This window comes from Podarcis cretensis, assembly GCF_951804945.1.
Source record: "Podarcis cretensis genome assembly, chromosome: 5".
Lineage (NCBI taxonomy): Eukaryota > Metazoa > Chordata > Lepidosauria > Squamata > Lacertidae > Podarcis > Podarcis cretensis.
The window spans coordinates 55,963,272-55,978,605 of record NC_137174.1 but is presented as its reverse complement, the minus strand read 5'-3'; the positions used below and the strand labels follow the sequence as shown (position 1 = coordinate 55,978,605).

General features: G+C 40.0%; 1 protein-coding gene across 1 annotated transcript in view; it reads left to right on the top strand.

Moving 5' to 3' along the window:
* CFAP58 (cilia and flagella associated protein 58) overlaps positions 1–14,695 on the top strand; it is a 72,265-nt gene extending 57,570 nt beyond the window's left edge. The window contains exons 16-18 of the mRNA XM_079976084.1: positions 6,471–6,590; positions 9,916–10,049; positions 13,498–14,695. Coding sequence (XP_079832210.1) covers positions 6,471–6,590; positions 9,916–10,049; positions 13,498–13,618 — 375 coding nt within the window. The 3' untranslated portion in view covers positions 13,619–14,695. The remainder of the gene's footprint in view (positions 1–6,470; positions 6,591–9,915; positions 10,050–13,497) is intronic.
* The last annotated feature ends 639 nt before the right edge of the window (positions 14,696–15,334 follow it).

Here is a 15,334-nt window from a genome sequence, read left to right as displayed (position 1 = left end):
TCTTCTCTTCTCATGAGGTGGCCAAAGTACTGGAGCCTCAGCTTCAGGATCTGTCCTTCCAGTGAGCACTCAGGGCTAATTTCCTTAAGAATGGATGCGTTTGATCTTCTTGCAGTCCATGGGACTCTCAAGAGTCTCCTCCGGACCATAATTCAAAAGCATCAGTTCTTCGGCGATCAGCCTTCTTTATGGTCCAGCTCTCACTTCCATACATCACTACTGGGAAAACCATAGCTTTTACTATATGGACCTTTGTTGGCAAGGTGATGTCTCTGCCTTCCCCCCCCCTCTTCTTTTTAAGTGGTGTAGACTTCTGAATTCGCAAACAAATGACAACGAATTACTTTGCCCTAGAAAAAAGGGGAAATGCTTTTTATGGTGGAAGGAAAAAAGTGATTATTCTCCATTTTCAGTTCAGCTTCTAAAGGACTAATTGAATAAATACTAGATTTTTAAATATACTCCATTGCTGTGCTCTTTCACAGCATAATCCGACATTGGCCACAGTTCCAAGAAAAAAACACTGGGTTTGACAGACCGCTGGTCTGATCCAATATAGCAGTTGGATGCCGATGATAACCCATCTGTCATAAAAGTACACTTGGGTTTAGCAGGTAACATCTGGGGACCATGTTTGTTTTTTTCTGCTCCATGAAGAAATTGTAACTGGAAGGAAGCCATATGAAGAGGCATTCTGAAGCCACTGAGACCATTCTGTTTCTTTGTTTTCTAGCACCTAAGCCATTTCTAAGCTGTGCCATGTATTTGCTATTTAATTTCCCAAGACCTTTTGATTTTACTGATTAACATACACCGGCTCTTGCTAGTTGTGTCTGTTTGGCCCTCTACTGGCTTTAAAGACATGCCAGAGCTTCATTTGAAAAATCTGTGCTGTCTTCATAATAACCTTTTCAAGGGTCAATAAACCCTTTCCACTAGGTTTTAGCTATATTCTTTAAATTGCAGAATCTTAGAATTGGAGGGGATCACATATGCCCCTAGAGCAGGCATAGGCAAACTCGGCCCTCCAGATGTTTTGAGACTACAATTCCCATCATCCGTGACAACTGGTCCTGTTAGCTAGGGATGATGGGAGTTGTAGTCCCAAAACATCTGGAGGGCCAAGTTTGCCTATGCCTGCTCTGGAGAATAACATATGCCAAAAGAATTCCTAATGGATGACTGCCCAATCTCTTAAAAATTTCAGGAGAAGAAATTTTCACAGCTTCTCTAGACTGTTCCTAAGCTGCTATTGTCTTTACCCATTCCAATGTTAACTGAAAGCTGTATTCTGGTAGTCCAAGTCCATTGCTTTATCCTTATAGAAAATGTTGAGCAACTGTTAATCTTCTTTAATAACATTTTAAATTCCACAGAAGTCAACTTAACCCCCTTTCCCAGCTCCATTCAAAGCACAACTTTCCTCATAATTCTATGGCTTGCATTTTAGACTGTTTATAAGCTTTGGTGTCTTTTGAATCTTTTCTAGTTTATCAACATCCTCCTTTAACTGTTATGCTGCAAATCCAACACAGTACTCCAAGTGAGGTCTGAGCAGAGCTATATTTACTCCTGATTTTTGCACATATCATCCAGAGATTTTTGCCTTCATCCAGAGATAACAGGGTAGTTCACAACATACCACTTATTTCATTTATTAATCACTTCCTATGAAGCATCTAGTGGCAACTTCACAAAACCTATATAAAAATATATATTAAAACATATTTATATAAAAACAGCTGAAAGTTACATATATGAAAACTATTTAAAATCCAATACAGATTCCCAGATTCCCAACACTAGGGCTCTCCCAGTTTCTTTCGGGCCCCACACATCAAGCAGGCCACACACCTGATTTGGCGTCGGTATAGATGTGATCATGTTTCCTTCGATGAAGGTGCCATGGTCTGATCACTACGCTCTGAAAGCCAGGATTGACGTTCCACCCCCACCCTGCTTAGGTGGCGAGCCGATTTGGGCTCGCCAGCAGAGGCTGATGGACCCTGATAGATTCCGTCAAGCCTTGTGGGACCTTTCTCCCCCTGGCGACTCATTGACTGAGCTTGTTGAGGGCTGGAATACCCAGCTACTGGCAGCCATCAATGAGATCGCACCTAAGCGCCCTCTGCGACCCCGCAGAAACCGGACTCCCTGGTTTACCGAGGAGCTCCGGAAAATGAAGCGGGACCTCAGACGGCTAGAGTGAGTATGGCGGGGTGCCCGTGACGGAGCTTCAAGAACATCTTATAGGGTTTTTATGAAAACCTACGAGATGGCAGTGAAGGCCGCTAAGAAGTCCTACTTCTCGGCCTCCATTGCATCCGCTAGCTCTCGCCCGGCACAATTATTTAGTATAATTTGGTCTTTAACGTCCCTCGAAGGACAGCCAAATTTAAATAACAATTTGACACACAGCTGTGAGGCATTTGCGAGCTTTTTTGCGGAGAAGGTCCTGTTGCTCCGCCATGACCTCCCTGCCAAATTGGATACAATAAAGGAACTGGAGGCCCCTCGACTGTCCTCGGGTCCAGTATTGGACCACTTTGACCGGATATCCCCAGCTGATGTGGACAGACTCCTCCGAGCTGGAAAGCCCACCACTTGTCCTCTCGACCCGTGCCCGTCTTGGCTGATTAGAGCGTGTCCAGACAAGGTGCGCCCCCCCCCCGGGGATATCATCAATTTGTCCCTTGGCACCGGGACATTCCCAGGGGAATTGAAGGAGGCAGTGGTGCGCCCACTCTTAAAGAAAACATCATTAGATCCCTTAAAAGGTACCCCTGCCCGTACGGGCCAGTCGTGTCCGACTCTAGGGTTGTGTGCTCATCTCGCTCTAGAGGCCGTGAGCCGTCGCCGTCTGAAGACACTTCCGGGTCACGTGGCCAGCGTGACGAAGCTGCAGCTGGCGAGCCAGCACCAATGCAGCACACGGAAACGCCGTTTACCTTCCCGCTATAAAGCGGTCCCTATTTATCTACTTGCACTTAAGAGTGCTTTCGAACTGCTAGGTGGGCAGGAGCTGGGACCGAACGACGGGAGCTCACCCCGCCGCGGGGATTCGAACCGCCGACCATACGATCGGCAAGTCCTAGGCACTGTGTACCAGCTCCATCTGGTACGCAGGCGGAGACCCTATCTGCCTGCGGACTGCCTCGCCAGAGTGGTGCATGCTCTGGTTATCTCCCGCTTGGACTACTGCAATGCGCTCTACGTGGGGCTACCTTTGAAGGTGACCCGGAAACTACAACTAATCCAGAATGCAGCAGCCAGACTGGTGACAGGGAGCGGCCGCTGAGACCATATAACACCGGTCTTGAAAGACCTACATTGGCTCCCAGTACGTTTCCGAGCACAATTCAAAGTGTTGGTGCTGACCTTTAAAGCCCTAAACGGCCTCGGTCCAGTATACCTGAAGGAGCGTCTCCACCCCCATCGTTCTACCCAGACACTGAGGTCCAGCACCGAGGGCCTTCTGGCGGTTCCCTCACTGCGAGAAGCCACGTTACAGGGAACCAGGCAGAGGGCCTTCTCGGTAGTGGCGCCCTCCCTGTGGAACGCCCTCCCACCAGATGTCAAAGAGAACAACAACTACCAGACTTTTAGAAGACATCTGAAGGCAGCCCTGTTTAGGGAAGCTTTTAATGTTTGATGTATCACAGTATTTTAATATTCTTTTGGAAGCTGCCCAGAGTGGCTGGGGAAACCCAGCCAGATGGGCGGGGTATAAATAATAAATTATTATTATTATTATTATTATTATTATTATTATTATTAATAATAATAAACAAGCCGTCTTCACCATTTTTCCAGACAGTCAATCTAGAAACTCATTTCCTCCCTTCCACTGATTTATGACCATTTAACCTTATCTCAAACACATTCCTTTATGGATAATGGAGATTAGGGAGGATTTTGCTCTATATTTTCAAAGCATAGCATTTCTCTCCCCCCCCCACCTCAGTTCCTTTCGCTCACATAACCATTTCCAATTTTGTTAAATTCCATATTCTATCCCAATTTATTCCATCCTCACTTGTGCTGATATTTTAAAATAAAACTTGCATTCTAGGTTGGGGGTTGCTGTATCATAAATGTAGAGAAAAACCTTGAGTAAGCAAACCATGGGCTCCTCTCCCCCCACCGTCTCTTTCACTAAATGAAATCTGCTCTCAATCCAAACCTTTCACATCCTTGTAGCTGTGTTGTTTTTGCAGCTTCTTATCTCATTGTCTCTGGCATGTGACTGTAGTTTACTCCAATTAAAGCCCAATTAACAGGATAACCTGTGCTTCCAGGGACAGGATGGGGGGGGGTCACAGCAGCCCAGTGGCGTAGCGTGGGGGGTGCAGGGGGGGCCGGCCGCACCGGGCGCAACATCTGGGGGTTAGGGAAATCCACGGGTTAGGGGGTGCAAATCCACGGGTGAGGGGGCGCAAATTACTTGCCTTGCTCCGGGTGCTGATAACCCACGCTACGCCACTGCAGCAGCCGGAGTGCTCCATGCACCCGGTGCCTTTGCCTGCCATCACATTCATGGGGAAGCGAGTGCCAGACTGCCAAGCAAATGGCAGATGAGAGCCTGGTTCCTCTTCCAGCCGAAGAGGAAGGTAGATAATGAAGTTCCTCCATCATTATCTGATTATCTCTGTCTGTCTGTCTCCCGCTGTGTTGAGAGAAACTCCATTCCTGGTGCACCGGAAACAGGAAGCCCGAAACTAAAAGAACTTTGTGTAGGATGAAAGGGAGACCACATTTGGTGACTTTTGGTGAATAATTGCTGGCACTTTTTTTGATTGTTGTAAAAAAAAGTCTAAGTAAACTGGGATACAACAGTAGCCAAACTCAAAGGTTTTGCAGGTGTATGGATTCCTACCCATACAAGTATTCTCTACATTATTATTATTATTCTACCACGCTTTCACTCTAAGATCTGAGGGTGAGTCACAACAATTTAAAATACAGCGCAAAGAGTTTAAAACATATTGCAATTACAAATATAGTGTGGGTCCCAAAGCATAGTGTCAATGGCCAGGGTAAAGTGGTGTGTCTTCAACATCTGTCAAAAACTGTATAGTGAGGGCATGTTTTACAGTACTAACATATTCACCTCTCTTTCAAACCATTGCCTAGATTCCTTGAAGAAAGGGCAGGATCAAGATCAAATTAGGGAAGACTAAATCAGTTTTGTTAGTACATCATTGCATATTTCAAGCATTATGTTGTTTCAACAGGATATTAATTTTGAGCAGGTGATTGTAACTAAGTGTAGAATACTGGTACATTAGGAGTGGATTTGGTAATGCAAATCTTAAGCATGTTGCAAGATGAACTCTGCATGTAAAAAATGCCAGTGGCTAGGATTATTATTTATTTTATAGAATTTACACACAGCTTGATCGTTTAAAAACCCCCTCAAAGATAATAAAATCAATTTAAAAATTACAACAAAGGATTGAATTTGAATTTATCTTCAGCAGTGTATGCTTCAATATGATATGTTAAACACTCTGGGGTTTTAAGCCCAATTATATAGCCTAGGGAAAAGGATGAAAGTGCAACTGCAATCAGCGAACTCAAGCCTTGAGTTCTGCAATAGCCACCTCAATAAACATGAATACTTGCAAAAGTAGAACCATATGGTTTGAGATGCATTTACCATACTTCGTTAAAGAGACGCAAAACTATAGTGAAAGAGACGCAAAATTCAGCTCAAATTAACAGTGAAAAGATGCAAAACTTTTCTATTTTGCTTGAATCAGCATTATAGGCCAGCATGTTTATATTTTCGCATATGCTCTTGATAAAAGTTCTGTGTTGTGCCTATGAGTAATCCATATAATTATGTATTTGTATGGTGGTTGTTAAATCTGTGCTGCCCTGTTCTAATTATGTTGTTAGCTTTCTTGGGTTTTTGGATATTAGTGCTTGGCTAATTGTTATATATGTTATATATGATTATTCTTGCAGGCTGGCTTAAAAGCACTATGATACTGAGTGGCAGAGCAAATGTTTTAAGATAAAAATATAAATAAAATAATATCTTAGTATGATCAGTTTTTAAACTGTAAAACCTTGTGAAAATTAGAAAGGATTACCTCATTACTGTCTTACAGCGTGATTTACAGTTTTCATTAATATACTGTGCAACATTTTCATATGCTTGCTGGTAGCCACTTGGTGTAGTACAGGTGCAAAATAGATTCATCGGTAGAAGTGGACTCACTTGTTGGAGGAATTGACTCAGTATAAACCATATTTACTAAGATAGCAGATATGATTTTTTGTTTGAGAAGAAGTAAAGCACCACAGCTAAACCAAAACAGTTAGCTTATGAAAATCTTTATGGTTTGGATTGTTTTTATATTTCTGTTCTCATGTCTTTGCATTCCCTCTCCTTACATACATTCTAAGGTGGCAAGTGAACAATCGTAACTTCCAAATTGGTTTCATCTCACCTTGTCTCCTAGGAGAAGGAGAAACTGTATGTAGAGCTGAAGCACCTCTTGGCCCGTCAGCCTGGACCAGAAGCAGCAGAACAGTTGCAGTTGTATCGGCACACTCTGCGGGAGAAGACCAAGCAGCTTAAAGTAAGAGTCATTTCCAATAATTCATTATATAAATAGTGAGTGTAGAAATAGATAGCTTGTATTCCGCAGCCCCAGGAAGTAGGAAATCATTATTGTCAGGAACATAAGGACTTGTGTTCTGAAAAATCTTTTGAACCTGGAGGTATACTTCTTAATTCATGGATAAGTACTTTAAGAATAGAACTTTCACCCCAGAAAGGTAAATGGGACTTCCAAATTCAGAGGCAGAATTCTTCTGAGTAACATATCGAAGCAGAAGCAGCATGCTTTTGGTAAAGTCTTTTTCAGAGGCAGTTTGCCTCTGAATACCAGCTGTTGGGTAGAGAGAATGCAGCTGCACTGCTTGTGGGCTTTCCCTGGGCTCGTTGGCCACTCGGACTACAGAGTGCTGGACTATATGGGACTTTTACCTGATCCTGCAGTCTGTTCTTATGTTCTTGTACCCCTAACCTCTTAGAGTTCTTTGAGAGTGTCAGCAAACGTATTGGTAGAGGTGAACCTGTATATTGTATACTTTTGAAACAATACCTCACCAAAGGCTCCTGAGTAAGCTTAGCAGTTATGGAATGACTAAAGGTTCTGTTACTAATCAGTAACTGGGTAAGAAACAGGAAGCAGAGTGTAGGAGTAAATGGACCGTTCTCCCAACAGAGGGATGTAGAAAGTGGAGCTCCCACAATGATAGGCATTAGGACCTGTGCTTAGGAATGAGCAGTGAAGCAGCCCAATTTCCCGATTGCACCAAATTGTTCAAGGTGGTTAAAATGGAAATGCACTGTGAAGAGCTTCAAAAGGATCTCTCTAAACTGGTTGAATGGGCAATAAAAAGGGAATGCAGTTCAATGTAAGCAAGAGTAAAGTGATGCACAATAGGGGGGAAATGATTAATTTCACATATATGCTAATGGGATCTGAACTGATGGTGACTGTCTAGGAATGGGACTCAGGGTCATAGTGGATAACTTGATAAAGATGTGTGTGGCAGCTTTGAAAAAAGCAAATTCCATGTTGGGATCATTAGGAAATAGAACAGAAAAAAACCTGCCACTACCATAAAGTTTGGTGATCCATAATTTAGCATGACTATTCTTATGAATCAGGGACGCAGGTGGCGCTGTGGGTTAAAGCCTCAGCGCCTAGGACTTGCCGATCGAAAGGTCGGCGGTTCGAATCCCTGCGGCGGGGTGCGCTCCCGCTGCTCGGTCCCAGCACCTGCCAACCTAGCAGTTCGAAAGCACCTCCGGGTGCAAGTAGATAAATAGGGACCGCTTATCAGCGGGAAGGTAAATGGCGTTTCCGTGTGCGGCTCTGGCTCTGGCTCTGGCCAGAGCAGCGATGTCACGCTGGCCACGTGACCCGGAAGTGTCTCCGGACAGCGCTGGCCCCTGGCCTCTTAAGTGAGATGGGCGCACAACCCCAGAGTCTGTCAAGACTGGCCCGTACGGGCAGGGGTACCTTTACCTTTACCTATTCTTATGAATCACATGAACTGTGCTTTTTGGGAAATGCCCACGAGTTCTTTACACATACAGTTCTGAAGAAAGCTATTGTATGAATTTCCTAACATTGTTGTTTGCATTTCATGGTATAATATTTGTTTATAAAATTAAGAAATTAAAATCTAATTAGAGCATAAATTTACAGCCTATTACCATAAATGTGCATCCCACTTGGGTCTTTGGAGATGCTGCCAGATTTTTATACGAGACTTAATTTCCTTTTTAAATGAGTTTTTTTTTAAACATCCCCGTCAAAACAGTTTTCCTTCTGTCCTTAACAAGCTAGCAGAAACGGATTGAGAAAACATTGCTAAATCCTTCATTTTTCTCTAACGGTGCATTGACTTATATTAGTCTCGCATCTTATTAGAGGGCTGACAAGAGTAATCTTTCTTAACCCCTTGTCACTGTAAGACAGGATTTCTTGGGTGAGAAAAGCTTGTTTATGCCTCCTGGAACCGCTTGATGCACCATGTTAAGCAGCAACAGCTAATATGTAATGTAGTGCTCTTCCTTCATTTTCATTGCATGAAAATACAATAGACTACATTCTTTCCCCTCCTCCCATCCCTGTTTACGCATTCCAAGGAAAGCAGCGTGAAAAGTAATACCCATTTGCCATAGGTGGTAATAACTAAGGCTGCAGCTTATACCTTGGATAGGAGATTACTGTTAAGGTTTTTGTGCTGGCTTTTGCACTCAACATATTACGGAGACATTGGATAAAACACAGCAATTAGTTGTCTGGGTTGTTTTAAAGTTTGTGGGCCCATAGAGTAATGTTTGAAACTAAAATAGCAGTCTATGCTTATGGTCAAAGAGTTGTAGCCAACAAAGGTAGAGCAGATCCATTGAAATTAATGGACCTAAGTTAGTCATAAAAATAAATAAATGTGTAGTGGCACCTTAGAGACCAACTAAGTTTGTTCTGGATATAAGCTTTCGTGTGCATGCACACTTCTTCAGATACGATAAAACAATCATTTAGTTTCATTGATACCAATATTGATAGCAGTTATTACATACAGACTACTTCCATTTGCACAGCACATGAATAGATATACTATACTTACTGCGACATTCTGATAGTATGAAAAATCTTTTGAGATAGCCAAGAACAATATTCAATATTCAATACTGGTATCTGAAGAAATGTACATTCACACGAAAGCTTATACCCAGAACAAACTTAGTTGGTTTATAAGGTGCTAGTGGATTATTTTTTATTTATTTCAACTGTGTCAGACCAACACAGCTACCTACTTGAATCTAAGTTAGTCGTGTGCATTAATTTCAGGGGGTTTACTCTGTAACTTAGTCTGATTCAACTCAGAGAAACAAAAACACAAGTACAAAACATTAAATTTGTTCTTTTCTAAGCCTTATGATTTTTAAGCCACTTGAATATTGTTCTTGAATTTCTCAAAAGATCAGAATGTCACAGTAAGTATAGTATATCTATTCATGTACTGTGCAAATGGAAATAGTTTGTATATAATAACTGCTATCAATATTGGTATCAATGAAACTAAATGATTGTTTTATTGTGTATTTTAAGCTGTTCATTGTGTATTTTAATTATAGCATGCTTTTAATGATTCTGGATTTTAACCATGTTGTGAAACTGGTTTTTATGCTTTGTAAACTGCTTACAAACATCCAGACACTAAGCAGTATATAAATTAATGCATCATGATGATGCAGAATGAGAGAATTGTTACCCAGTGCAGGGACAGATTTAAATAACAATTATTTATAAAAGCCATATAGGTACAAGAAGACAACAAAGCACCCATGGCATTTGTTTGTTCTTGGTTTTTTTTAAGGTTTTGTCTTCTGAATTGAACATGTATGAATCACAGAGTCAAGAATACAAATATGAAATTGAAAGACTTGCCAATGAGCTTCTAAATGTAAAGAAGAAATACCTCACCCAAAAACGCAAGGAACATGAAAACAAGTAAGTGATAGTATCAGTGGTGGTAATAATTACATTATTTAATAATAAATTACTGCCCAGCTGAGATCGGATTATGACAGCAATCTCATGTGTGTGGATACATGTCCCCCTGGTGAGATATGTGAAATTGCCAAATATTGAGTACTTCCTGTAAGTCACTTGTGTGAAAATTCCCCCAAGTGTAGTTTTATCTCTTTTCCCATGTTAGTGCCCAGCTTTCTTAATCCCTTAATTGCAACTCTTTTTTTCAGCCACATCCTGCCCTCCTCCCCCCTGCATTTAATTTCTGTTCTGGGCTTTTTATGTTGGTCCAGACTCAAGTAAACAGTTGCACTAGCAGGAGACAGTGCAATGAGTCCTGCTAGTGCAACAGAGCTCCCCCCTTCTCCCCTGTACATACCTTGTGCACCCACTTCCACCCCCAAATTGGCTGTAGGGGAAGGAAAGGGGAGATCATTTCATCTTCCAAGAAAAAATGCTTGCACTGATGTAATGATCATAATAGCTTGATGCTGAATTGCTCTCTGAGTTTGCTATTTCCAGACTTATTTGAATTGCATCCCATCACTGCTTTGTTTGGTGTATGGGGTGTTAGCAGTTTGACTTCACCCCAGAAGGTACACTCCATTGTCTTTCGAGACAGATGGATGCCAATAACTGCTTTGCTGTTTCTCATTGATGAGGGCTTTGTTCCTTCACATTGGAATTTGAAAAGAGTATATAGTCAGTCTTCCAAAATCAGCTACATATTACAAAACCCTAGACCAGGGGTCAGCAAACTTTTTCAGCAGGGGGCTGGTCCACGGTCCCTCATAACGTGGGGGGGGGGGCCTGGACTATATTTTGAAAAAAAAAATGAACGAATTCCTATGGCCCACAAATAACCCAGAGATGCTTTTTTTTTAAAAAAAAATTATTATTATTATTATTATTATTATTATTATTATTATTATATTAAAAGCACACATTCTACTCATGTAAAAACACCAGGCAGGCCCCACAAATAACCCAGAGATGCATTTTAAATAAAAGGACACACTCTACTCATGTAAAAACACGCTGATTCCCAGACCATCTGCTGGCCGGATTTAGAAGGTGATTGGGCCAGATCCGGCCCCTGGGCCTTAGTTTGCCTACCCATGCACTGGACCATCCCTGCTTCTGGAAATTCTCAATATCACACCTGTCAATTCAAAACCATTCAAACATCGCAATTTGCTTATGCAGAAACCACTTAACATGAGAGAAACCCCATGTTTAGAACTTCATGTGATCACACACATGCCTATTTAGCTGCATGTACATGTTGTTTACCTGATCTAATAGTCTCTTGATTCTGTTCTCAGTCACCAGTTTTGATTAGATGTGCATTGGGCAGTTCAAATAATTTAATATATTCCTGTTTCGCTCCTTCCTGTGCTAGAACGTGATTTTTAGAACCTGCACTAGTACCCATTTAGAAATACAGAATTTGATTTCAAACCAGTTACTTCCTTTACCACCCGAACTTCATGTTTTTAGATAGCAAACAGTTCTGATGACTGAATTAGCAAAACAGTCAGCAATCAAAGGCGACCTCTTCCCATCTGCAAATGGCATAATGTTGCCTTGATGTTTGGAATTAGCAACAGTTGTTCGTGGCTAATGGCCTTCCTGGGGCTTTATGATCAATACACAAAGCTACCATAATGTCTAGCGATCCATTTCCAACAGCTAAGTGTCCTTTTGAAAACAGCTATAATCTTTAGAATTTGAACCCTGGGCTTAGCTTTTCCATTTCAGCATTACAGGGGAAGAAATTCACTCTGCCGTATTTTATTTCTAGAATTTCATTTCCTGCTACTATTATATTTTTAAAGGGCAATGGACCATCTATAAGGAATAGAGTTACGCCTAGATATATATGAGTATTACATACAGTACTATGAGGTTTTCATTTTTGTCAGTTTTATGCCACTTCCATAGTAAATTATGTTTATAAGTCCAGAAAGGAGAATTAAGCTATCTCTTTTCTTCTTTTTTATTTTTATTTTTTTCTTACTATTTCCTTCTCCTTCCTTCTGCCTTCAAAATAGTCATGTAGTCAAGGGGACCTGCACATGTTTAGCTACTTCTTTCTAGTGTAGTATATAGTCCAGGGTCTATTACAGCTTGAATAAATTTGCAGTGTAGGGCATGATTGTGGGACTGCTACAGAAAATCATCATAAGCTCTCTTTTGCTTCTTGCTCTCTGTTGCATGTTTGGATCACAGCACATTAGTCATTATTTAGGAGAGTTTGGTGCACAGTTGCATACATGCTTGCAACAATCTCACCCTTTCTCTTTTCCTCAGTGCCACAATCCTTGAATTACTTTTTAAAAGAAAACATTTACTAGGAAGCAAATTTAAAATGTTCTCCAGGAAACTATTTAGTTTTTTGAACCATAGGGTTGTATCCAACTAAGTTCTACTCAAAATATATGCAGTGGAAGTAATGGACCTTAGGTGAGACGTGCCCATTAATTTTAGTGGGTATGCTTTGGGGATAACTAGCACTGGATACATACAACCTATTGTTAGCTTCAGACATTTTTGAGGCTTTGATCTGTACCATAAAAAGTCCAAAGATTTTTTAAAAATTGTTAGAAAAAATATAATACAGCATTTTTGTGCTTTAGTACCACCAGTTTACAGTGATCTGATAAATTTGTTTGAATATTTTGCTCCATTTATGTAGTTGTCCATCTCAGTTCAGGAAAATGTGTCTTTCACATTGCTCTCCTGGCTCCCTCCCCCCCTTTCCACATTAAATATCTGAGTGGATAGTTAAACTATGCTGCTTTCTCTTAAGGCTGCTAAATTCAAGTTGTGATTGTTCTTCCTATGGCTTTAAGACTAATGGTCACACCTATCAGTTCAAAGTTATATAGGCAGTGTTGGCTTTGTGTAAAAAGAACTGGATAATTATCTCTATAAATCTGTTAAATGGTGAAAATGTCTAACGCAATTTCTTCATTAAAATTCAACAAAGGGGGGGGGGAAATCCCTTTTTTGCCTTTGATGATTTCAGCTTTTTATTTGAAAAACAAATAATCATTTGGAGGAACAGTGCCAAGATTAGAAATTCCAAGTCTTACATTTATTATTCTTTTAATGAGAAACTGTGACCATTTTGAGGAGGTAACATTAGGAGAGCTCATTTAGTTCTAATTTTTAATAATTCTGCGTACCGTAAGCAGTCACCTAATTAGATCCAAACAGGCATCTAATTGTGGTTGTTTAGCTAAACAAGCTTTCATCAACTTATTTTTAATGATCTCCTGATAGAGCTATTGCTGCTATTAAAACTTTTGGAACTTTTCAAAATGATACTGAGATAAAAAATGTAATAATATGCCCTCTTTCTTTCTTTCTTTCTTTCTTTCTTTCTTTCTTTCTTTCTTTCTTTTCTACTTCCATCCCTAAGGGAAAAGGAGAGAGCCTTGAGTAACATAGAGCATGACTACCAAGGAACGAGAGCCAGAGCTTCACGCTTCACTGGAGGTGGTTTCCCGCTTAGCAACCCACCTCCCAAAATTGTAGCCTAACACTATTGCATCATTAAACCTCATCCACTAGAATGGAAAAGAGACATTGGCATGTCCAGCTGAACTAAAATGTTTTTGAATACAGATTAGATAATATTATGGTTTTTAAAATAATTTGTAGCAAAATATTTCTTCGAGGTTACTGTGTTCTTTCATTAAAGGTAGCATTCTGGCATAGGCAATGCTATTTTTTATGCCCATTTAGTTGAATGCTGCGCATAATGAAGTCACTCCCCATCCTATAGATATATTTGGAGCAGATATTTCGATTTTACAGTTTTTGTTGTACTTCAAAGTACTCAAGACTAGAAGTAAGTTCAGTTGAAATCAGTGATACATGCTTCCAAGTAAATATATTGCATATAAAATTGTAATCAACTGTAAAATATCCATATCTATATTGGCTTAAACTACCTCTTCTTCAGCATGAAAAAACATGAAAAATAACTAGAATGCTAATAATTTAGCTTAAGAAAATATAAAGCTTAGAATTCATCACTTTATCGGAACAACATTAATCTGTGAAAGTTTAAAGTCATTCTCAAAACTGATTAGGAACATTGGGAAGGTATGCGATAACATTAAGCCCATACTGGTGAATGTATTTCCTTTTTATGCTAGCTAGCTAGTATGATGGCAACATCTTTGACTGTACATCTCAGTCTATACATTTAGATTATGCCTATCTTTCATTAATTTGTTTCTCAATCTAGAGTCTAAATATAACCAACCTTACATTTTCGAACCTGTTAAAAGGAAGACACTGATTTAGTTCTGCAACATTTAAAGATTGTTTACATTTTACATCATATATACCTCCCCACACCAAAACCTTTTCAACCAAAGAGATTTAATTAACATTCATTAGCAAGCCATTTAATAATGTCAATATGTGAGGTGCTGAAGAATGGGGATAAGAGTTTAAAATAAAATGTCTTTGATGTATTCTTGCCTCAGGGATGAAAAACTCCCAGGAGAGAGCCTGATAAATATTTCATTAAAAAAAACTTTTGCAAAGATTTGATCTTTTGTTTGGTGGAATACAGAATTGTATATTAAAGCCCCTTTGGAAAACTATTAATGTTAAGTGTTTATTTCATAGAAATCAAGTAATCTGTGATGGGGAATCATTTTGCTTTTATATAAAGGACAAAGATACTTAGTTATTGGAGGAATTGCCATTGTCTTTAATTTCTGAAGCAATTATTATTCTTGTTAGGGTCTCTGTCTTTCGTGTCTTGTTTCCTGAAGATACCAGTGAATACTTAAAATTATATTTCTTACCATTTTCTTACCATCATAACAATCAACCCACTATAAACAAAATATGCAATGTACAACTCCTAGTATATTTGCTGCATCAGCTGCATGGACCAGCAGAGACTGATTTAGGTTGGAGCATCCATCTTACCAGTACTGCATTGGTGAATTAAATGCAATCAGAAAAAGAACATCTGAACCAGCTTTGTGGGTAAGCCCTTAGACATGTTGGTCTTTTATATTCTTTCCCAAAACATCTTCACAACTTTCTTAAAATGCTATTATATGCATATGTGTTTATTTTGTTTTCTTTATAATGAAATTTGTCTCCATTCAGGACAAATTGGAACAATACATAGTTGAAGGTGTAGCTGCTTTACCCTGGCACCATGCCACCAGAGTCAACAAAGCTAAGTTTATTAATACCAGCAGGTAATCTGGCATGTTTCTGTATAG